The 26,183-nt window shown below is 35.6% G+C and overlaps 1 protein-coding gene and 1 pseudogene across 1 annotated transcript; both read right to left on the bottom strand.

The window, feature by feature from the left end:
• Window positions 1–6,715: 6,715 nt before the first annotated feature.
• LOC149019684 (cuscuta receptor 1-like) lies at window positions 6,716–11,346 on the bottom strand. The gene is given in 8 exon segments (XM_089153654.1): window positions 6,716–8,779; window positions 9,360–9,518; window positions 9,875–10,036; window positions 10,190–10,261; window positions 10,396–10,522; window positions 10,524–10,552; window positions 10,703–10,858; window positions 10,935–11,346. Coding segments are annotated over 8 exon segments (2,925 nt in total). The 5' UTR covers window positions 11,308–11,346; the 3' UTR covers window positions 6,716–6,932.
• A 4,614-nt stretch (window positions 11,347–15,960) lies between these two features.
• On the bottom strand, window positions 15,961–20,011 carry LOC149019683 (cuscuta receptor 1-like; annotated as a pseudogene).
• Between the last annotated feature and the right edge of the window lie 6,172 nt (window positions 20,012–26,183).

The following is a 26,183-nucleotide window of genomic DNA, read 5'->3' as shown; positions in this document are numbered from 1 at the left end:
ACGTCTCTCCATTGAATTACACTAAAATTCATTGGCCAGAGCGATACAATACTCGATACAGGATGATACGTCTCTTAAAATCACCTGACTGGATACTCGATACCGATACTTTAAACCTTGCTGGTGACTGTGACCTAAGGGCGTCAATTGCGTACCAAAGCCATTTAACCGTACTAAACCATTCCGTCTAAAACCACATCATTCAAATTTTGGTACAATACATACTGAAACCAAATTTCTTCGGTATTGTTCTGGTATGTGCCGAAACCGTACCGAATTGGTACCCACCAAATTAAGGGATATAAATATAATTTTACAATTAAAACACTTTACATTTACCCTATCCGTAATTCCTGTTTCAATTTTTCATTTCATCTTTCACTCCTCTTCTTAAATTACTTGTTTTGTCTTTGTTAATATCAGATTATATCGATTGTTTGATTGCAATTTCATTTGGATTTTAATGAACTAATAACAAAAGTGGTATGGATTTGTTCGTACCAAAATTGTACATCACAAAATACTGTGTTTAAATTTTTTTTCCCGCACCAATTTAATACCGAAACCGTACCAATTGACACCCTTAATGTATATATAGTGTTTGCTAAAGTAAGATTTTCCACAAGCAGTCCAACTTTTTAGTAAAAGAAAAGCAAGTAATAGGAAGCTTCAATAAATGTGTATTGGTTGACTTATCAACCACCACAAATTCTGTTGTGTGGAATCACATTATAATTTCCAACCACAGCAGCCGTCTCTTGCACAATGCTTAACAGGAGCGGAACCGTTCCGATATTTGAGAGAATCTCTCAATTCTAAGAGAGCAGTTCTCTCCTCTAATGACAGGTTTTTGGAAGCATAAACACTGAAACAAAAGCATAAAACACTCACAAAAGCCATTGTGGTAATGACTCCCCCCCCCAAAAAAAAAAAAAAAAAAAAAAAAAAGCCCGATGACTAGTTGAACTACTTATTGATAGGATCCACATCCTCTGTAATTCCTTTTCCTACAATTCCCTCCTAGGATTGTGCCATGTGGCATTTAAGTATCCAATGGTTACCCAACAAACTAGAGTTTAAATAAAATTCAAATATAGTTTAAATTGAGTAACCGTTGGATATTTAAATGCCACATGGCACAATCTTAGGAGGGAATTGTAGGGAAAGTAATTACAGAAGATGTGAATCCTTATGGATATTAGAAATCAAAGAAAATTTTAGGTTATAATAATAGATAACTTGTAAGATATATATATTAAGGAAGCCAAGTAAAATCAGATCAATATAAACATAGAAAATTCATTCACATTCTTCATTTTTATGGAAGAAATCAATTCTCATTCCAAGCATGACTTACAAGACCAAAGCCAACTTTAAAGGCCTTATGACCCCATGAACTCAAAAGTAGCAATTCTCATTTCTTGGATGTTTGGCTATCGAATTAATTAATTAGTTCCATTAATTAGTCTACTTTCTAATTTTTCTTCTGGCCAAAAAACTTAATTAGTCTAACTTCCATTACTCAGCATGTTTCCTTCTCCTTTCACTATATTTTGTTGCCAAGAAAATGACCACCATGATGTGATATTTGAAAATCGCCTCTTAAATCCTTGCATAGTCAACTCAATGAGTCAAGCCTATTGTTCACGGCTTTAAAGCTAAGTAACAATCAACCTACCTCATTTTTCTTCCAACCTGTTTTGTTGCTAAGAAAATGACCACCTTGATGCGTAGTTTGAAAATCACCTTTTAAGCCGTTGCGTAGTCAAGTCAATGAGTCAAGACTTATTGTTCACGGCTTTAAAGCTAAGTAACAATCAACCTACCTCATTTTTCTTCCAACTTGTTTTGTTGCTAAGAAAATGACCACCTTGATGCCAAGTTTGAAAAGCACCTTTTAAACTGTTGCGTAGTCAAGTCAATGAGTCAAGCCTTATTGTTCACGGCATTAAAGCTAAGTAACAATCAACCAGCCTCATTTTTCTTCCAACCTGTTTTGTCGCCTAAAGAAAACATACTTGTTGTCAAATTTGAAACTCACCTCTTAATGCCCATGGAACCATTAAGAAAATAGGGAACATGAAATCTCCATTATAATCAATTCAAGGAGTAAGCTTCATTAGTGTAGCTTTAACAGCTGAATCCCTTCTTGATCTCTTAGCTATAGGATGGAAGATACTCCCATAGAAGGAAATCTTTATGAACTAAAAAGTACTTGGAGCTAAGAAAAAAACACCTTGAGCACATTTAATTGACACCAGTAGACCAACTTGGATCTGCTATGTGCCAAAATTGATGATCAACACACTTAGAATGTGATCCTACTGCTCCACCTTCCTTGCTTATGTGGATTTGACAATCTATGGTAGGGATAACTCTACCCGCCAAACAATCCAAGGCAGTGTATACAGTTTAATGGTCTAACTTAGCATGGAATTAGGTGGCCATGACTAATAGGAAATTGGATAAAGAATCTAAAAAGTCTTCTGAGATCTATTCAGCCATACACCTACAATTTCAATATAGATGGTTTGATTCTTTGTTGCTTCAAGTTCATGGCAGACCACATATCAGCATTGTCAAGAAAAGAAATCCCAAAAGCCCAGCGCAATCATAGTCAGCAATTGATTACACATACAGAAGAAATGAATCAATGATAGACAAAAAATTTAAACCATTGCAGTTGAATTCACATTTTACATAAAAGAATCATGCAATGAGATGAAGTAGCATATAAATAAATATATAGTTTAGAAGGGAAGTAATCTTCTAATACATAAAAACAGAGCTCTTCAGTTTAAATTTCTAAACAAAAGCCACATCTATTGGAGATTCTATCTTTAGCTGGAGTAGATGTCAGACATTCAAGCATCATAAAAAAGAAAATGACCTTTGACTTGTTGTAATTCTTCCTAGCAGTCATTATATGAATATTGCCTGAACTTTGCTATCTTGCTTTTTACTGATTATAGGGTACGTTCAATGCCATTTCCAAAATACAATTTGGCTTCTGTGATTTTGAGCATGAAATATTAATGTTGTGTCAGAATTTTTAAGTAAGTTGATGCTTGCTGGGCTATGCATCTCAGGAGACATCATATTCAACTTGATTCGAAGTGTGCCTGCACAGCATCAGCTCCATAAGGAAAAGTGATGAGTCAATTTTGCCATTACCTTCTTTTGCAACCTCTACACCTTCTGTACCTCTTACATTGTTTTCGTTAGGTTGGCTAACCAAGTAATTATATTTTTATGACAAAAGCCAAATGCAAAGCTATTTCAAGCTCCATATCAGATACCTGCGTTGGTGTTCCAATTTTAGTTTACACCGCCAAACCAATATGAACCGTTCAGCTTGAGATAACTAATTCCGAGTTGAATAAGGGAGCCAACTAGCTACATTCCGGCATGCACTTTCTAGGAAAGATGGCGCATCTTCTTCAACAACCCACTTGGAATACCACGTGGAGGACTCGACATAGCAACATAGGCACATATTGAATGCCTCATATGTCACTTCTCGGCAAAGTTGATGAGTCGGTGGAAGACGGACCATTTTTATCTGCACGTGTATTAGATCATTAAAGCCAACATTTGATGTTTTGCGGTCGAACATTAAATATCCTATGTATATTGAGGGAAGTGTCGATTGTTCTATATCTTCCTAGGTGCTGCTTCCTTATGGCTTGTATGGAGCGAGTTCAGAAGGGGACACGTCACATCAATCTAAAGCTCTCATAGCACAGAATCACTGATAGACTGGCCTGGGAAGATGCATCAAGCTTTTAGCTTCTCCGGCAAGATTGGTGCCACCTCAATCCTGGCCCTCCGTTCAAACTGGAAGGATCAAATGGTCAAGGTTCGTCTTCTCCAAGAAAGACGCCATATTTGCCTATAAAAGGTAAAGCTAGAGGGGGAGATCTGTAAAATTGGTCTTGCATTTACTCTCCCGCAACGACCCAAGAGCTCTAAGACTCTTTGGGCATTTATTCCTCTTTAACAGGATTCATGTTATCCTGGATCTAACTTGAACATCGGAAGTAGCTTCCCATCCTCAAAGGCGGCTCACTCTTACTTTTTTTTTTACTCATAAGTCCTTGATTAGGAACATCTTTGGACTGAACCGGATTCGATAGATTCTTGATCAACATGCGTGCAAATGCCATATACGCAATACATGCTTGAAATGCATAGAAGGGTGACTTACGAGGAGGGAATCATCCTAGACTTCACATTTAGCAGTAAACATGTGGAGAAGACTTCTTAGTCATCTTTGGGTTTTTTTGGTAAAAAAGGACAGCTCGTTAACCATATAGTTTAGAAGGGTGACTAACTTTTTAAAAATACGTCTTTAGCTGTTTTTTGAAATCCATTCCCTATAAATTCCTAATCCCTTCTCCATTAATCCATCCTCTAAGAAGCTTCCTTTAACAGCTTATATATGATTAAGGAATTGCGAGACTAATTCTTCTCCTCGATCCATTTGGAAGTTGGACTAAGGAGACAAAATCCTTAGAAAAGCAATTAAGTAAAGCTGGATGCAAAATCTAGGCCTCTTACTTTTCCTGTTCAAATTAGAAAATCCGTATATCATGTATGCAAGTCCTCCTAATCATGGTTTGAGGAATTGCAATTAAATTTCAGGCCAATTACAAAAATCTGATTCGACAAGTTCAATCTCATCCCCAAAGTATATGCTTTAGTCTTTATTCCCACATGAAAAACTTAACCCTTACACATATCTCTATATGTGTGTGTGAAAGTGGAGATTACATAATCTCAAAATTGAAAGAAAAAACAAAGGATTCTCACCTAGCTAGTAGAAGTCCCATACTACTTTTCATTGAGTGGTAAGGAATTTGCTAGCGGTTTTTTATATAATACAAACACCAGAAGATCCTATCACTGCACCAATCAATGCATCTATCCACAATTTTATAGTACTTTAGACGCCAATTTCTACTGAGAATAAGAGGGGCAACGACAGCCCAGAATCCCAAGAGAAAACAAATAGCCACATATGAATAGAAGAATAAGTGGTTGTCGAGAAGACTTTGTTCTTCATCATCACCTTCCTTGTGTTCATTGTGTTGTGATTGTGGTGATGAACAGTTGACTTCAATTGGAGGTCCACAAAGTCCCAAATTACCCATATAGCTTTCCTTTGTGAAAGTAGCAAAATTTTTCTCGTACGGGATCCTTCCTGAGAGTTGATTGAAGGCCACATCAAAAGTGGATAAGAAAGAGAGTTGTATCATTTGAGGAGGTATCACACCGACCAACTTGTTGTGTGAGAGATCTAAACTCTCCACTTGTTTTAACTCTTGGAAGGATTCTGGTAAATGGCCCACTAGACAATTGTGAGAAAAGTTTAGTGAATGCAAGGCTCTCAACTCCCCCATTTGAGATGGTATATCACCAACCAATCGATTTAGAGATAAGTCGATCCCGGTCATTCCGTGAAGAGGATCACCCTTGTACAAGTACAATTTTCCCTTTGTGGTAAAATCGATATCGAACATGTCTTCCTCATCTTCATACCCGAATTGAAATCCAAAAAGCTCATTTACTTCAGATTCTTTTAGCCACGAAGTGATGTTGTTGATGCAAGAAGGTATGGTTCCAGATATATTGTTATTTGAAAGATCCAAAATTCGTAATCTGTACATCTGGCATAGTGATGGTGGAAGATGACCGACAAAGTGATTCTCTCTCATGAGAAGTGATATAAGATTTGGGAAGGCAACAGGTAGCAACCAATCCTGGATGTTGCCGACCATGGAGTTCCCACTAATGTCTAAAAGGACGAGTGAGGGTGCACTTGATGGAGTGATAGGGAAGGGTCGTGTGAAGAGATTACCATCAAGACTCAAGGTGCGTAGATTTGTCAAATTAGAAACTCTTGGCATTCCATATAAGTTGTTTCTTGATAGGATTAGATGTAATAATGAAGTATTGTTTTGAGCTAATCCATGTGGTACCTCACCTCGAAAGTAATTATTCGATAAGTCCAATATCCCTAGGTCAAGAAAACTGCCAAATGAGGGAGGAATGCAACCTTGAAGTTTGTTTTTGGACATGTTCAACACAAATAGAATTGGAAAAAACACATTGATATTCCTAGGAAGTTCATGAAAATTGTTGTCAGAGATGTCAAGGTCAACCACTGGTGATGTTTCATTTTTGAAGGGCAATGGAAGTGGGCCATGAAATTGGTTACCCCTCAAGGACAAATCAAAATAATCTACAGTAGTAGCATTATACAACAACCAGGATGGAATTGTTCCTTGAAGTGAGTTGTATGCCAAAGCCAGCTTATATAGGTTGTGTTGGGTGCCAAGGAAGTGGGGAATAGTTCTGAGTTTACAATTGTCTAAGTACAAGAATTGTAATTGGAAAGTCGGAAACCAAGTTGGGGACTCTGTTTCAACTTCCAAATCTCTATTGTTTGAAAGGTTAATCCATTCAAGTTTTGAAAGATTAGCAAACATAGAGAAGAAAGTCACTCCTTCCAACTTATTTTCAGAAAGGTCAAGGTCGATAAGAGAAGTTAGGTTGGAAATTGAAGGAGGCACGATACCTACAATTTGATTTCCAGAAAGATCAAGGGTGTCCAAAGAATTCATTTGGCTCAAACATGTCCAAGGGACATTCTGCATAGAGTTCATGTCAAGAAACAACATCCGTAGCTTCCTTAGTTTACAGAGCCCTGTAGAATAAATATTAAATAATTAAAACAAAGCATGGGATTTTCATCAATCAATTAATAAAATGAAAATTAGACAGAGAATATTATATTTTCATTAATAGCGTTCTAGTTATTTATTTGATTTGGTAGAGAAGCAAGGGTTTATTGAAGTAGGGTACAAATAGGCAGAAGTAGGCCTGAATGAGCCCACAATTGAAATGGAGTATCAATCATCAAACAACAATTAACGGTTTTTTATATAATACAAACACCAAAAGAGCCTATCACTGCACCAACCAATGCATCTATCCACAATTTTGTAGTACTTTACACGCCAATTTCTACTGAGAATAAGAGGAGCAACAACAGCCCAGAATCCCAAGAGAAAACAAATAGCCACATACGAATAGAAAAATAAGTGGTTGTCGAGAAGACTTTGTTCTTCATCATCACCTTCCTTGTGTTCATTGTGATGTGATTGTGGTGATGAACAGTTGACTTCAATTGGAGGTCCACAAAGTCCCAAATTACCCATATAGCTTTCCTTTGTGAAAGTAGCAAAATTTTTCTCGTACGGGATCCTTCCTGAGAGTTGATTGAAGGCCACATCAAAAGTGGATAAGAAAGAGAGTTGTATCATTTGAGGAGGTATCACACCGACCAACTTGTTGTGTGAGAGATCTAAACTCTCCACTTGTTTTAACTCTTGGAAGGATTCTGGTAAATGGCCCACTAGACAATTGTGAGAAAAGTTTAGTGAATGCAAGGCTCTCAACTCCCCCATTTGAGATGGTATATTACCAACCAATCGGTTTAGAGATAAGTCGATCCCTGTCATTCCGTGAAGAGGACGACCCTTGTACAAGTAGAAATTTCCCTTTGTGGCAAAATTTATATTGAACGTGTCTTCCTCACCTATCCACAAAAATCCCAATCCAAAAGAGCCATCTACTTCAGATTCTTTCAGCCACGAAGTGATGTTGTTGAGGCAAGAAGGTATGTATCCAGATATATTGTTATTTGAAAGATCCAAAACGCGTAATTTGCACATCTGGCATAGTGATGGTGGAAGATAACCAACAAAGTAATTCTCTCTCATAAGAAGTGACATAAGATTTGGGAAGGCAACAGGTAGCAGCCAATCCTGAATGTTGCCGACCATGGAGTTCCCACTAATGTCTAGAAGGACGAGTGAGGGTACACTTGATGGAGTGATAAGGAAGGGTCGTGTGAAGAGATTACCATCAAGACTCAAGGTGCGTAGATTTGTCAAATTAGAAATTCTTGGCATTGCATGTAAGTGGTTTCTTGATAGGACCAGATGAAATAATGAAGTATTGTTTTGAGTTAATCTGTGTGGCACCTCACCTACAAAGTAATTATTTGATAAGTCCAATATCCTTAGGTTAATTAAACTACCAAATGAGGGAGGAATGCAACCTTGAAATTTGTTTCTGGACATGTTTAGAAGTGTTAGAATTGGAAAAAACACATTGATATTCCTAGGAAGTTCCCCTTGAAAGTTGTTGTCAGAGATGTCAAGGTATACAACTAGTGATGTTTCATTTTTGAAGGGCAATGGAAGTGGGCCATGAAATTGGTTACCCCTCAAGAATAAATTAGAATAATCTAAAGTAGCATTGTACAACAGCCAGGATGGAATTGTTCCTTGAAGCGAATTGTATGCCAAAGACAGCTCAAGTAGGTTGTGTTGGGTGCCAAGGAAGTGGGGAATAGTTCTGAGTTTACAATTGTCTAAGTACAAGGATTGTAATTGGAAAGTCGGAATCCAAGTTGGGAACTCTGTTTCAACTTCTAAATCTCTATTGTTTGAAAGGGTAATCCATTCAAGTTTTGAAAGATTAGCAAACATAGAGAAGAAAGTCACTCCTTCCAACTTATTTTCAGAAAGGTCAAGGAAGCGAAGAGAAGTTAGGTTGGAAATTGAAGGAGGCACGATACCTACAATTTGATTTCTAGAAAGATCAAGGGTTTCCAAAGAATTCAATTGGCTCAAGCATGTCCAAGGGACATTTTGAATAGAGTTCTCGGCAAGGTTCAACTTCCGTAGCTTCCTTAGTTTGCGAGGCCCTGTAAAATAAATATTCAATAATTAAAATAAAGCATGGGATTTTCATCAATCAATTAATAAAATGGAAATTAAACAAGATATTTTATTTTCATAAATAACGTTCTAGTTATTTATTTGATTTGGTAGAGAAGCAAGGGTTTATTGAAGTAGGGTACAAATAGGCAGAAGTAGGCCTGAATGAGCCCACAATTGAAATGGAGTATCAATCATCAACCCAAGCCGGCCTGTTCTATCTTTGCTAAGCAAGATCAGCCAAGCATGCCTAGGCAAGTAGGTTGGGCTGGATTGGGCCAAAACTTATTTTTTGTGTCCCTTCATTTTCATTTGTTTTTCCTACTCGTTTTCAAAACAATTTGTTTAGGTTTGTCAATGGTAAGTTCTAACTAGCTTCTAAAAAACTTTGACCAGCCCAACATGTCCAAGTAACACCATTTGTAGGTCATAGTACTACCAAAACATTGCAGTCTCGTAACTGAGAGCCAAATAGACATAAATAATGGAGAATTAAGACTTATAATATAATAGCTAGGGAATCTAGTAACGATTAATGGGCCTCTTAATTAATGCATTGGTATGTACCTGTTGATAAGCCATGTGAACCTCTTAAATTATTTGATGACAAATCCAGTGTTTCGAGCATGGAACTGTTGTAAAATAGGCATGATGGTAAGTCTTCATCACTAAGATCATTATCATATAGATCCAACACTCTGAGTTTCTTCCACCCACATGATAGTCCTGTAATGCACACATACATATACCATGTATCTCACTTTGCTCAAATTACAATCAATTTATAATTCACAAGATTAATGGGCCTCTTAATTAATGCATTGGTATGTACCTGTCAACCCCGACCGTAACCTCCTAAATTATTTGATGACAGATCTAGTTCTTCGAGCACGGAACTGTTGTAGAATAGGCATGAAGGTAAGTCTTCATCACTAAGATCATTATAACCAAGATCCAACACTTTGAGTTTCTTCCACCCACATGATAGTCCTGTAGTGCACACGTACGTAATGTATCTCACTTTGCTCAAAATACAATGAGTTTATAATTCACAAGACATATATAATCTTTTTAAGCTTTACCTTTTAGGAGTGCTTTTAAGTCTTTGGTAGGAGTCATGCCAAACAGATAAAGATATTCCAAAGAAGAATGATTTTGTTGTAGACAAGGTGGTATACGTTGCACATTGAGATTGCTAGAACTTAAATCCAATGTCCTGAGATTTGTTGTTACTCCACATAATACTGCACATGATAGTGTATCAGTGTACATTAAAAAATGAATAAAAAATGATTTGTGACATCTTATTGAAAGACTTCCATAAATTGGTAATAATTGATAATAAATGTTTCTCTATCCCTAGCATGTAATCAGATTATAGATTTAGAAGTTTCTACCTTCCATGGTTCCATCACTGAAATTGTTATTTGCTAGGATCAGTTTCCGAAAATTTCTTGTTCCTTGTAATGCTAAAATACATGAAGATACATAAAAAAATTTAGAAACTCTACATATTTATATAAATTTCTTTGACTTTATTGTAAAACTAAAAAACAATTGGAAAAATATCATTTATAGAGAGAAAGACTTTTCCTCATTGTACCTGTTAGGACATTAGACGATTCTTCAAGAGTAAAATTGGATAAGTCGAGACTTTCCAAAGAAGAGAATGCATCTAACATGCAAGGAGGAAGACTTCCATTGCTAAGAACATTATAACCTAAATCTAATCTGGCGGAGATTCTCCAATCCACATAATGCTGCAACACCACCATACATGAAACAAATTAAATTAAGTAGCTTGATCAATTAGGAAAACCATATATTAATAGCTAGATAGAATTTGACTTCAGACATTATTAGGTATAGATGAGATATCATAGATGGAAATCATCCCTTATCATAATTACCCGATAATAAAGGGGATGATAGGTTTAGAGAATTTCTATTTAAAACAACCTCTTCCAAAAAAGGAAGGCCACGTGCAAGACACCTTGGAAGGCCTCCATTGTCTAGATAGTTCCCACTTAAATTCAATGATCTGAGATTTCGTAGTTCGCATAATGCTGCATCATAATTAATATTTGTAATAAAAACTCAAATGCAAAAGGTCTCATGATCTATAAATGGATTAATACGTACCTTGTGGCATAATCCAACCTCCAATGTTGCTGTATGTTAAATATAGGGATTGTAACTTTTTGAAATGAGTAAGTAAAGAAGCATTTGGATACCATTTCCCTAATCGGAATTCTCTATCTCCTAAAAGATAAATAGATATTACATTGTGTGCGGAATCACAGCTTATAGATTGCCAATCACAATAGTTATCTCCCACCCAATGACGAAGAGCGGTACCATTCGGATAATTGAAAGAATCTCTTAGTTGTAAGAGAGCAGTCCTCTCCTCCATCAAATAGCTTTTGGAACCATAAACACTAAAACAAAAGCATAAAACACTCATGAAAACTGTTGTGGTAATCACCCCAGAAGAAGAACAAGAAGAGGTCCCCATGAATAGTTGAACTGTCTATGGAGATTAAAGATCAAAGAATATTTTGAGTATAATAATAGATAACTTGTAAGATGTATATATATAAGGTGGCCAAGTCTTCAGTCTTCTTTTTGGTAGAAAATTCATTTATTCAAGTAGAGAGACTAATATCTTTAAGCCAAAAAGTGAAGGGTGGCAAAATGTAGAGAGTTACATTCGCATGAACATAGCCAAGTCAAGTCAACAGAAAATGACTACGTTGACGGCAACTTTGAAAATCACCTCTGACTCTCTTAGCCCATGGTCCTCATTAACTAAAGAATGTAGAAACCATGTAAGTGAGTCGACAATTGGGAACGCCTCTCATTCATACCTTGCATAGTCAAGTCAATGAATTTAGTAACATCAACATGGTTCCTTTTTTCTTCCAACATGTTATGTTGTCTAAGAAAAACATACTTGATGCCAAATTTGAAAATCACATCTTAGTTGCCCATGGACCCCATTAAGAAAATATGGAACTCCACTGCATTATAGTTATTCAATGATTCAAGCTCCTTTTCTACTTAAACTACAAGGAAAATGTACAAATACGACATTCTTCCAATGTGTTCTTTTGTCTAACGAAAACATACCTAATGTCAAATGGGCATCGCACTCTTGTCTTATTACAGCTGTTAGTTGGTTAGAGGAAATGATAAATATACCTTAACTACTTGTATTATTCTATATCTTGTGATATAAAATGATAAACCAAGGCCGAACTCCACTCCTTGGCTATTAGACCTGTGTCAGTTTGATAACTTGTGTTCTTTTGTCCTTTCTCAATGGAAGTTTATGTACCAAAAAACAGAAATTACGTTGTGTGGAATCACGTTATGAATTTCTAACCGCAACAGCCATCTCTTTCACACAGTGATTAACAAGAGCGGAACCATTCTGATATTTAAGAGAATCTCTCAGTTGTAGGAAAGCAGTTCCTTTCCTCTATTAGACAGTTTTTGGAACCATAAATACTAAAACAAAAGCATAAAACACTCACAACAAAAGCCATTGTGGTAAACACCCCCACGCACAAAAAGAAAAGAAAAAAAAAAGACCATGACTAGTTGAACTATTTATGGATATTTAGAGATCAAAGAAAATTTTAGGTAAAATAATAGATAACTTATAAAATATATATATAAAGGAAGCCAAGTCAAATGTAGAAAATTCATTCACATTCTTCATTTTTATGGAAGAAATCAATTCTCATTCCAAACATGACTTACAAGACCAAAGCCAACTTTAAAGGCCTTATGACCCCATGAACTCGAAAGTAGCAATTCTCATTTCAATGGATGTTTGGCTATTGAATCAATTAATTAATTAGTCTAAGTTCCATTACTCATCATGTTTCCTTTTCCTTTCGCTTTGTTTTGTTGCTAAGAAAATGACCACTTTAATGCCAACTTTGAAAATTGCCTCTTAAACCCTTGCATAGTAAACTCAATGAGTCAAGCCTTATTCTTCACGGCTTTAAACTCGAGTAACAATCAACCTACCTCATTTTTCCTCCAACCTGTTTTATTACTAAGAAAATGACCACCTTGATGCCAAGTTTGAAAATCGCCTCTTAAACCCTTGCATAGTCAACTCAATGAGTCAAGCCCTATTGTTCACGGCTTTAAAGCTAAGTAACAATCAACCTACCTCATTTTTCTTCCAACTTGTTTTGTTGCTAAGAAAATGACCACCTTGATGCCAAGTTTGAAAAATCACCTTTTAAACTGTTGCGTAGTCAAGTCAATGCGTCAAGCCTTATTGTTCACGGCTTTAAAGCTAAGTAACAATCAACCAGCCTCATTTTTCTTCCAACCTGTTTTGTCGCCTAAAAAAAACATACTTGTTGTCAAATTTGAAACTCACCTCTTAATGCCCATGGAACCATTAAGAAAATAGGGAACATGAAATCTCCATTATAATCAATTCAAGGAGTAAGCTTCATTAGTGTAGCTTTAACAGCTGAATCCCTTCTTGATCTCTTAGCTATAGGATGGAAGATACTCCCATAGAAGGAAATCTTTATGAACTAAGAAAAAAACACCTTGAGCACATTTAATTGACACCAGTAAACCAACTTGGATCTGCTATGTGCCAAAATTGATGATCAACACACTTAATTAGACTGTGATCCTACTGCTCCACCTTCCTTGCTTATGTGGATTTGACAATCTATGGTAGGGATAACTCTACCCGCCAAACAATCCAAGGCAGTGTATACAGTTTAATGGTCTAACTTAGCATGGAATTAGGTGGCCATGACTAATAGGAAATTGGATAAAGAATCTAAAAAGTCTTCTGAGATCTATTCAGCCATACACCTACAATTTCAATATAGATGGTTTGATTCTTTGTTGCATCAAGTTCATGCAAGACCATATATCAACATTGCCAAGAAAAGAAATCCTAAAAGCCCAGGGCAATCATGTCAGCAATTGATAACACATACAGCAACAATGAATCAATGATAGACAAAAAATTTAAACCATTGCAGTTGAATTCACATTTTACATAAAAGAATCATGCAATGAGATGAAGTAGCATATAAATAAATATATAGTTTAGAAGGGAAGTAATCTTCTAATACATAAAAACAGAGCTCTTCAGTTTAAATTTCTAAACAAAAGCCACATCTATTGGAGATTCTATCTTTAGCTGGAGTAGATGTCAGACATTCAAGCATCATAAAAAAGAAAATGACCTTTGACTTGTTGTAATTCTTCCTAGCAGCCATTATATGAATATTGCCTGAACTTTGCTATCTTGCTTTTTACTGATTATAGGGTTCAATGCCATTTCCAAAATACAATTTGGCTTCTGTGATTTTGAGCACGAAATATTAATGTTGTGTCAGAATTTTTAAGTAAGTTGATGCTTGGTGGGCTATGCATCTCAGGAGACATCATATTCAACTTGATTCGAAGTGTCCCTGCACAGCATCAGCTCCATCAGGAAAGTGATGAGCCAATTTTGCCATTACCTTGATTTGCAACCTCTACACCTTCTGTACCTCTTACATTGTTTTTGTTTAGGCTGATTAACCATATAATTAAATTTTTCATGACAAAAGCCGAATGCAAAGCTATTTCAAACTCCATATCAGATTCCTGCATAAATATGCTATATAAGCAAACATGCTTGAAATACATAAAAAGGGTAACTTACCAGGAAGGAATGATCCTAAACTTCACATTAAGCAGTAAACATATGGTGAAGACTTCTTAGTTGTTTTGAATAATAAGGAACTTGATGTCAAAGTCATTCATAAGTGTGGATTTTCTATTTTTCTGGTCATAGAAGAGCATAGCAGATCTAGCACACAATGGAAGAGCATTGACCATAACGACTCAGTTGGGCTTGGTTACATTTTGTTATATCACCATCGCAGGGTTGCTCGGTTGGTAAAAAAAAAAAAAAGAAGCATTCTGTTATATTATAGAGTGGGATTATTCCATTCTGTTAACAGGGTACACTTCCCGACGTTCATTTAGCCCTTTTTTGTATAAAAGAAACAAAAATAGTATTGATCAAACAATCTGCTATTTAAATTGTAAAACATCAAGAACAATCGCTACTTTTTAGAGTCCAGATTCTCCACCGCATGGAGAGGAATTAATTCCAATTCACACGGGTGGATGCTTGACAAGTGTTCATTTTTTTAAAAGCTGATCATATTTCGTAAGAAATTAACAGAAATAAATTGTAACTTCATTAACCAGCGTAGTCAAGCATCCATATTTGTTAATGGGTTATAACCCATTTTTGTTAATTTCTTAAAAAAAAGGATCATGATTTAGAGAAAAAGAACACACTTGTCAAGTGTCTGTCCATGTGGATTGGTATTAATTCCTCTCCATGTGGTTGGAATTCAAACTCCTTTTTTATCCTGGGCAACCAGGCCACCATCTCTCTCAGTGTCTCTATATAAATGGCTGCACATCAATCTCAAAACTATTCTTATTTAGGATACTATTACACCTAGCTCATAGGAGTCCCATGCTGTTTGTTATCGAGTGGTAATTGATTTACTAGCAGTTTTTGGTACAAAGATGTTTTTTATATACAAGAAATTGAAATATTACATAAACCATCAGTGAGAATCAAACCCTCTTTTCACTCGAGGGTTTTTGATAGCTTGTCACCACACCATTTTCTACAACACCATAGGTTTAGTTTTGTTGGTAAAAAAGGTCAGCTTGCTAACCATATAATTTAGAAGGGTGATTATAGAGACAATATACTTAGAAAAGCAAGTAAAGGTGAATGCACAATCTAGGCCTCCTCTTACTTTTGCTTGAACTTCAAAGTAGAAAATGTATTAGTGTCATTTTTCTCTTCAAAGTAGAAAATCCATATATCATGTATTCAAGTCCTCCTAATCATGTTTCGAGGAATTGCAATTAAATTTCAGGCCGATTACAATTCGACAACTTCAATCTCATCCCCAAGTATATGCTTTTAGTCCTTACTTCCACATGAAAACTTAACCCTTACAAATATCTGTATATGTGTGTGTGTGCAAATGGCGATTACATAATCTTAAAATAGAAAGGAAAAAAAAATGATTCTCACCTAGCGGGTAGAAGTCCCATACTACTTTTCATTGAGTTGTAAGGAATTTGCTAGCGGTTTTTGACATAATACAAACATGTTAACGGTTTTTTATATAATACAAACACCAAAAGAGCCTATCACTGCACCAACCAATGCATCTATCCACAATTTTGTAGTACTTTAGACGCCAATTTCTACTGAGAATAAGAGGAGCAACAACAGCCCAGAATCCCAAGAGAAAACAAATAGCCACATATGAATAGAAAAATAAGTGGTTGTCGAGAAGACTTTGTTCTTCATCATCACCTTCCTTGTGTTCATTGTGTTGTGATTGTGGTGATGAACAATTGATTTCAATTGGAGGTCCACAAAGTCCCAGATTACCAATGTAGCTTTCCTTTGGAAAAGTAGCAAAATTATTCTCATACGGGATCCTTCCTGAGAGTTGATTGAAGGCCACATTAAAAGTGGATAAGAAAGAGAGTTGTATCATTTGAGGAGGTATCACACCGACCAACTTGTTGTGTGATAGATCTAAACTCTCCACTTGTTTTAACTCTTGGAAGGATTCTGGTAAATGGCCCACTAGACAATTGTGAGAAAAGTTTAGTGAATGCAAGACTCTCAACTCCCCCATTTGAGATGGTATATCACCAACCAATCGGTTTAGAGATAAGTCGATCCCGGTCATTTGGTGAAGAGGACGACCCTTGTACAAGTAGAAATTTCCCTTTGTGGCAAAATGTATATTGTATGTATCTTCCTCGAGTGAGTCTATCATCTTCAAATCCAAAAGTAGCATCTATTGTAGATTCTTTCAGCCACGAAGTGATGTTGTTTAGGCAAGAAGGTATGGTTCCAGATAGATTGTTATTTGAAAGATCCAAAACACGTAACTTGTACATCTGGCACAACGATGGTGGAAGATAACCTATAAATTGATTCTCTCTCATAAGGAGTGACATAAGATTTGGGAAGGCAATAGGCAATAGACAATCTTGGATGTTGCCAAGCATGGAGTTCCCACTAATGTCTAGAAGGACGAGTGAGGGTACACTTGATGGTGTGATAAGCAAGGGTCGTGTGAAGAGATTACCATCAAGACTCAAGGTGCGTAGATTTGTCAAATTAGAAACTCTTGGCATTGCATGTAAGTGGTTTCTTGATAGGACCAGATGAAATAATGAAGTATTGTTTTGAGTTAATCCATGGGGTACCTCACCTACAAAGTGATTATTCGACAAGTCCAATGTCCTTAGGTTAATTAAACTGCCAAATGAGGGAGGAATGCAACCTTGAAGTTTGTTTCTGGACATTTTCAACATTAATAGATTTGGGAAAAACACATTAATGTTCCTAGGAAGTTCCCCCTGAATATTGTTGTCAGAGATGTCAAGGCCTCCAATTGTCGATGTTTCATTTTTGAAGGGCAATGGAAGTGGGCCATGAATTTGGTTACCCTTCAAGGACAAATCAGAATTATGTGCAGTAGCATTATACAACAGCCAGGATGGAATTGTTCCTTGAAGTGAGCTGTATGATAAAAATAACTCATCTAGGTTGTGTTGGGTGGCAAGGAAGTGGGGAATGGTTTTGAGTTTACAATTTTCTAAGGATAAGGATTGTAATTGGAAAGTCGGAATCCAAGTTGGGAACTCTGTTTCAACTTCCAAATCTCTATTGTATGAAAGATCAATCGCATTCAAGTTTTGAAAGAAGGTTAGCAAACATAGAGAAGAAAATCACTCCTTCCAACTTATTTTTAGAAAGGTAAAGGCTGATAAGAGACGTTAGGTTGGAAATTGAAGGAGGCACGATACCTACAATTTGGTTTCCATAAAGATCGAGGGTTTCCAAAGAATTCAATTGGCTCAAACATGTCCAAGGGACATTCTGCATAGAGTTCGATGTCAAGATACAACTTCCGTAGCTTCCTTAGTTTACGAGAGCCCTGTAGAATAAATATTAAATAATTAAAACAAAGCATGGGATTTTCATCAATCAATTAATAAAATGGAAATTTGACAGAGAATAATTTATTTTCATTAATAACGTCGAGGGTAAAAATAGGCAAGAAGTAGGCCACAATTGAAATGGAGGATCAATCATCAACCCAAGCCAGCCTCTAATTCCATCTTCACTAAGAAAAAGACAGCCACTTGCCTAGGCAGGCAGTATTGGGCTGGATTCGGCTAGCTTGTTTTTGATGTCTCTTCTTCTTTTCCCCCAAACATTTCCACCCCCCCCTTGCAATCTCTTAATTGAGAACCAAAAAGTACTAAAATTAGACATCAATAATGGAGAATTAAAATGTATAATATAATAGCTAGGGAATCTAGAAACAAATTAATGGGCCTCTTAATTAATGCATTGGTATGTACCTGTTGATAAGCTTAGTGAACCTCTTAAATTATTTGATGACAAATGCAGTTCTTCGAGCACGGAACTATTGCTGAATAGGCTTGGAGGTAAGTCTTTATCATTCAGATCATTATTATCAACGAAGCAACCCTTGATCGAGTTTCTTCCACCCACATGATAGTCCCGCTAATTAATCACACGTCTATAAACCATGACATATCTCATTTTGCCCAAATTATAAGTTAATTTATACCACAAGAGACATATATAATGTTTTTAAGCTTTACCTTTTATGAGTGCTTTTGAATCTTTGGTAGGAGTCATGCCAGAAAGATAAAGATATTCCAAAGAAGAATGATTTTGTTGTAGACAAGGTGGTATACGTTGCACATTGAGATTGATAAAACTTAAATCCAATGTCTTGAGATTTCTTATTACTCCACATAATGTTGCACATGATAGTGTAATAGTGTACATTAAAAATGAATAAAAAAAAATCTTATTGATAGACTTCTTTAATTGGTAATAAATGTTTCTCTATCCCTAGCATGTAATCAGATTGTAGATTTAGAATTTTCTACCTTCCATGGTTCCATCACTGAAATTGTTATTTTTTAGAATCAGGTTCCCGAAGATTTCTTGCTCCTCGTAATGCTAAAATACATGAAGATACATAATTTATTTTTAGAAACTCTACATATTTATATAAATTTCATTGACTTTATTGTAAAACTAAAAAACAATTGGAAAAATATCATTTGTAGGGAGAAAGACTTTTCCTCATTGTACCTGTTAGGACGTTAGACGATTCTTCAAGAGCAAAATAGGATAAGTCAAGACTTTTCAAAGAAGAGAATGCATCCAACATGCAAGGAGGAAGACTTCTATTGGACCATTACTAAGAACATTATAACCTAAATTTAATTGGCGGAGATTCTTCAATCCACATAATGCTGCAACACCACCATACATGAAACAAATTAAATTAATAAGGCCAAGTTAAATTATTCAATAGCATAAGTAGCTTGATCAATTAGGAAAACCATATATTAATAGCTAGAAATAGAAATTTTAATGAACTAACTTCAGACATTATTAGGTATAGATGAGATATCATAGATGGAATTCATCCCTTATCATAATTACCCGATAATAAAGGGGATGATAGGTTCAGATAATTGCTATTTAAAACAACATCTTCCAAAAATGGAAGGCCACGTGCAAGACACCTTGGAAGGCCTCCATCGTCTAGATGGTTCCCACTTAAATTCAATGATCTGAGATTTCGTAGTTCACATAATGCTGCATGTTTGCAATAATTAATATTTATAATAAAAACTCAAAATTAATTAAGATGCAAAAGGTCTCATGATCTATAAATGGATTAATACGTACCTTGTGGCATAATCCAACCTCCAATGTTGTTGTATGTTAAATATAGGGATTGTAACTTTTTGAAATGAGTAAGTAAAGAAGCATTTGGGTACCATTTCCCTAATTGATCTTCTCTTTGTCCAGAAAGATCAATAGATATTATGTTGTGTGTGGAATCACAGCTTATGGAGTTCCAATCACAATAGTTATCTCCCACCCAATGATGAAGAGCGGTACCATTCGGATAATTGAAAGAATCTCTCAGTCGTAAGAGAGCAGTCCTCTCCTCCATCAAACAACTTTTGAAACCATAAACACTAAAACAAAAGCATAAAACACTCATGAAAACTGTTGTGGTAATCACCCCAGAAGAAGAACAAGAAGAGGTCCCCATGAATAATTGAACTATCTATGGAGATTAAAGATCAAAGAATATTTTGAGTATAATAATAGATAACTTGTAAGATGTATATATATAATGCAGTCTTCAGTCTTCTTTTGGTAGAAATTCATTTTCAAGTGAGAGCTAATATCTCTAAGCCAAAAAGTGAAGGGTGGCAAAATGTAGAGAGTTACATTCGCATAAACATAGCCAAGTCAAGTCAACAGAAAATGACTACCTATGATGGCAACTTTGAAAATCACCTCCGACTCTCTTAGCCCATGTTCCTCATTAACTAAAGAATGTAGCAACCATGTAAGTGTGTGTCGACAATTGGGAACCCCTCTCATTCATACCTTGCATAGTCAAGTCAATGAATTCAGTAACATCAACATGGTTCCTTTTTTCTTCCAACGTGTTCTATTGTCTAAGAAAAACATACTTGATGCAAATTTGAAAATCACATCTTAGTTGCCCATGGACCCTATTAGGAAAATGTACAAATGCGACATTCTTCCAATGTGTTCTTTTGTCTAAGGAAAACATACCTAATGTCAAATAGGCATCGCACTCTTGTCTATTAGCTGTTAGTTGGTTAGAGGAAATGACAAATATACCTTAACTACTTTTATTATTCTATATCTTGTGATATAAAATGATAAACCAAGGCCGAACTCCACTCCTTGGCTATTAGACCTGCGTCAGTCTGATAACTTGTGTTCTTTTGTCCTTTCTCAATGGAAGTTTATGTACCAAAAAACAGAAATTACGTTGTGTGGAATCACGTTATGAATTTCTAACCGCAACAGCCATCTCTTTCACAGTGATTAACAAGGCTCTCTCAGCTGTAAGAAAGCAGTTCATTTCCTCTATTAGACAGTTCTTGGAACCATTAAATACTAAAACAAAAGCATAAAACACTCACAAAAGCCATTGTGGTAAATACCCCCACGCCCAAAAAGAAAGAAAAAAAAGACCATGACTAGTTGAACTATTTATGGATATAAGAGATCAAAGAAAATTTTAGGTAAAATAATAGATAACTTGTAAGATATATATAAAGGAAGCCAAGTCAAATTAAACCAATATAAACGTAGAAAATTCATTCACATTCTTCATTTTTATGGAAGAAATCAATTCTCATTCCAAACATGACTTACAAGACCAAAGCCAACTTTAAGGCCTTATGACCCCATGAACTCGAATGTAGTAATTCTCATTTCAATGGATGTCTGGCTATTGAATTAATTAATTAATTAGTCTAATGTCCATTACTCATCATGTTTCCTTTTCCTTTTGCTATGTTTTGTTGCTAAGAAAATGACCACTTTAATGCCAATTTTGAAAATTGCCTCTTAAACCCTTGCATAGTAAACTCAATGAGTCAAGCCTTATTCTTCACGGCTTTAAACCCAAGTAACAATCAACCTACCTCATTTTTCCTCCAACCTATTTTGTTACTAAGAAAATGACCACCTTGATGCCAAGTTTGAAAATCGCCTCTTAAACCCTTGCATAGTCAAGTCAATGAATCAAGCCTTATTGTTCACGGCTTTAAAGCTAAGTAACAATCAACTAGCCTCATTTTTCTTCCAACCTATTTTGTCGCCTAAGAAAAACATACTTCTTGTCAAATTTGAAAATTACCTCTTAACTACCCACGGAACCATTAAGAAAATTGGGAACTTCAAATCTCCATTATAATGAATTCAAGGAGTAAGCTTCCTTAGTGGAGCTTTAACAGCTGAATCCCTTCTTCTTGATCTCTTTATTAATATCTCTGTTCAGTTTAATTGAAAGCATCATTTTTTAATTGAATCTTCTCTATCATCAGTATATCTTGTTGGAACTTCTAGGGTTTTCCTCAAAACCCTAATCAATAATAAAACCATGCAAGAACTAGAATACAATATTATATTTAGAAAGTATTGGGCATCCCTTACACCAGACGTATATTGAAGAAGATCGATGCAGACCTTGAATGTCAAATTTGCAGAGTGACGAAGTCTTCTCCAGTCTCCTCGTCTTTCTACCGTACCTCTTTCTTGTGGAGAGAGAAGAGAACAAAAGAACTTGAGAGATTGGAGGGACCCCATCATAACTATTTATAATAGCAATCCCAAACCCTAGTCCACTTCCACAATGGACCGGTTTGGCCCATCTCAAACCTAATAGCATCAGTGCATCGGCCCGATATGTTGAGACCCCCATCAATTATTAACCCCAGTAATTAATCAAAGCCCATATATTGCCTAAGATAAACCTAACATATCTTTCTACTATATTTGGAAGGGGAGGAATGATTACATGTTCTCAGGTAAGAGGATTAACCCACAAAAAATCCTTGATACTATAAATTATTGAATAGGGGAACTCCTAACTAAACCCCCAATTGTGAGGATGCTCTATGAAGAGGGAAACGAAGGTCTGAATCTTGTGGGATATTCTCATCAGATCAATTGGAATACTACTAATAAAAATATTATGATCATTACAAGGAACAACAACAGTTCAAGGAAATGCAAATGGACGCGATGATCTTGGTTGAAGGGAGATGTGTTAACTAGTTGATTGGTACCCAAACTTTATGTTCGGTTCTTGAAGTAGGTTTAGATGGTCTATTAAAAGGGTGGAAATGAGCTTTAGATCTAGATATTGAGGTGTAGGAAGTCTTCTCTAACTATGATGACATGTTATCTCTTCTTTCTAAACCTAGGGCTAGGGAAAGAACTTGGCCTTATGAGTTAATCCCAATTTTGCCTTTTGTGATTAGAAACATGTCAAATGTGTGTTTTGGAAGTATGCCTCATGATGAAGGATAGTGTGTTAGTTGCTCTTAGCAGTTCTGTTTCGTGAATGAATTTTTTATTTATAGTGTATATATATATATATATATATATATATATATACTATAAATGCCCTTTTCTTTTTTTTTTAACCACAGTGTTTGTGGTGCATGATTCCTTCGGTGATTAACAGATCTGAGATCTGCCTAAAGGATGTGGTCCATTGGTCTCTTAGACCCTCACATCTTTTAGGCAGATCTCAGATCTGTTAATCACCGAAGGAATCATGCACACAAACACTGTGGTATATATATATATAGTGATTATGACTTCCAAATTCCAAGATTAGAGTTTGGAAATTTTTGTTTTTTGGAAAAAATAGTTTTTTTTTTGGATGAATAATTGGAAAAAATAGTTGGTAGTTACCGAAGTAGGTATTCCCAATGGCGTCTTCCCTTATAATACGGTTGAGTGCCATTGGTAATGATCTTGGGTCAAAGATAATGTCAGGAACAGTTACATGTAACCCCGCCAAGTAATCGACACTTGCATTGAGTACCTGAACCACATAGTGGAAAGCATAATGTTGAAACCTTCTAGATGCAGCCTGGATATCATCAAGGTGATACACCACATACCAAGGGGCCCTGTGATAGCTCAAAATCATAGCAATGGCACTCCTAGAATCTGATCTAATCTGTACTAAGGGAAGAGAATGATCCGCAGATTTGCACAACCAAATAAATTGTGACTGTGCATTTCCACATCAGATTTGCAGAGAATTACATTGAGAATCCTTAGTAATATAAAAAGGAAACCAAGTCAAATCAAACCAATATAAAAGTAGAAAATTCATTCACATTCTTCATTTTTATGGAAGAAATCAATTCTCATTCCAAACATCACTTACAAGACCAAAGCCAACTTTAAAGGCCTTATGACCCCCATGAACTTGAAAGTAGCAATTCTCATTTCATGGATGTTTGGCTATTGAATTAATTAATTAGTTCCATTAATTAGTTACTTTTCATTTTTTTCTGACCAAAAAAATTAATTAGTCTAAGTTCCATTACTCAACATGTTTCCTTTTCCTTTCGCCATGTACCTAACTCCTAGTTTGAAAATCGCCTCTTAAACCCTTGCATAGTCAACTCAATGAGTCAAGCCTTCTTGTTCACGGCTTTAAAGCTAAGTAACAATCAACCTACCTCATTTCTCATTTTTCTTCAAACCTGTTTTGTTGCTAAGAAAATGACCACCATGATGCCAAGTTTGAAAATCACCTCTTAAACCGTTGCATGGTCAAGTCAAGAAATCAAGCCTCATTGTTCACGGCTTTAAAGCTAAGTAACAATCAACCAGCCTCATTTTTCTTCCAACATGTTTTGTCACCTAAGAAAAACATACTTGTTGTCAAATTTCAAAATCACCTCTTAATTGTCTATGGAACCATTAAGAAAATAGGGAACTTCAAATCTTCATTATAAACAATTCAAGGAATAAGCTTCATTAGTGGAGCTTTAAGAGCTAAATCCCTTCTAGATCTCTTTATTAATATCTATGTTCACTTCAATTGGAAGCCTAATTTTTTGCATTGAATCTTCTCTATCCTTAGTATTATATCTTTCTACTAATATATGGAAGGCAAAGAATGATTACATGTTCTTAGATAAGAGGATTAACCCATAGAAAATCCTTGATACTATAAATTATTGGATAGGGGAACTCCTAACTAAACCCCCAAATGTGAGGATGCTCTGGGAAGAGGGAAACGAAGGTTTGAATCCTATGGGATATTCTCATAAGATCAATTGGAATACTATTAATAAAAATATTATGTTCATTGCAAAGAACAACAACAGTTCAAGGAAATGCAAATGGATATCGATGATGATCGTTGTTGAAGGAAGATGTGTTAACTAGTTGATTGCCACCCAAACTTTTTGTTTGTGCTTTGAAGCAATTTTAGATGGTCTATTCAAATTATGGAAATTAGCTTTAGACCTAGAGATTGAGGTGTATGAAGTCTCCTCTAATTGTGACAACCTGATATCCATAGTTTCCAAACCTAGAGAAAGAACTTGGTCTTATGAGTTAATCCCAGTTTTGCTTTTTGTGGCTAGGAACATGTCAAATGTGTGTTTTGGAAGTACATCTCATGATGAAGGATAGTTTGTTAGTTGCTCTTGGCAATTCTGTTTTGTTAATGAAATCTCTTTTTCACAAAAAAAAAAAAAAAAAAAATTAAAATTAGCGATTATGAGTTCCAAATTCCAAGAATGGAGTTTGAATTTTTTTTTTTTTTTCTTTTTCTTTTCTAGGCGGGGGTGTAAAGTAGCCAATATTAAGAGAAAGAAAAAATTACAATCTGAAGTAGGTGCTCCTAGGGGATCCACATCCTTTGTAATTCTTTTCCTTGCAACTATCTACAATTCCCTTGTAGGATTGTGCCATGTGGCATTTAAGTAATCCAATGGTTACCTAAGTATATCAGACAACAGAAATTGAACCTATGAATTTTGCCAACCAAATCTTGCCGGTGAAAATGGGACGATGCTCATTGAGCTCATCCTTCCACGTGAGGCGGTCACTTTGGCTAAACCATTCAACTGAAGAAGATAATTCTACATAGGTCTTGAAAAAACACAACCAAAGAAAATGTGATCATTTGATTTCCACAACAGATTTGCAGAAAATACATAACGACTCCGTTGCGTTTCAGGACATTTCTTAAGGGCTTGTTTGGTTACATGAGTCTAGAGATTTCAAATATCTAGAGATTTCAAATCTATGGATTTCAAATTTATGGAGTTATAATTTATAAAATTAGATATTTGGTTGTGGAATGAAATTTGTGGATTCATCCTAAAAAACTATTTGATCAACGTGATTTTTGTGAATGTGCAAATGTATAGTTTTTTTGAAATCTCTGGATTTCACCATTTACCATGAATCTATAGATTCACGTTTTTAGTGTAAAAAGGTGAATTTCTAGATTTGATGAATCTAGAGATTTTTACAACCAAACAGGTATAATTCTCAGATTCATGAATCCAAAGATTTGTAACCAAACAGACCCTAAGAAAACGTTTTTATTTTTTTTCGGTACAAAGTTGCTTTTATATATAGGAAAATTGGAGTAGGAATATTACATATGCAGCCGGTAGGGATTGAACCCATGACAAGTCAGGTTCCTAACCCTCCTACTACCCCTCCATTGGCAAGAAAACGTTTTTATGAAAAATGCATTTGTCTTGGGAAGCTCGTATGAAGCTTAAACTATACGGGACTTAAAAGGCTTTTGATATTTTCAGTAAGGGTACTTTTGTAAAAACAATCAAATTATCGGAAACCGAAACGAACAAGAAATTTGCGCAATAACGAAATTTATCCCTCTT

This window comes from Hakea prostrata, chromosome 4 (genome assembly GCF_041222555.1).
Source record: "Hakea prostrata isolate BN-2017 chromosome 4, UWA_Hpros_2, whole genome shotgun sequence".
Taxonomy (NCBI): Eukaryota; Viridiplantae; Streptophyta; class Magnoliopsida; order Proteales; family Proteaceae; genus Hakea; species Hakea prostrata.
Note: the sequence above shows the minus strand (reverse complement) of the source record. Positions and strands in the feature narration are given on the sequence as shown.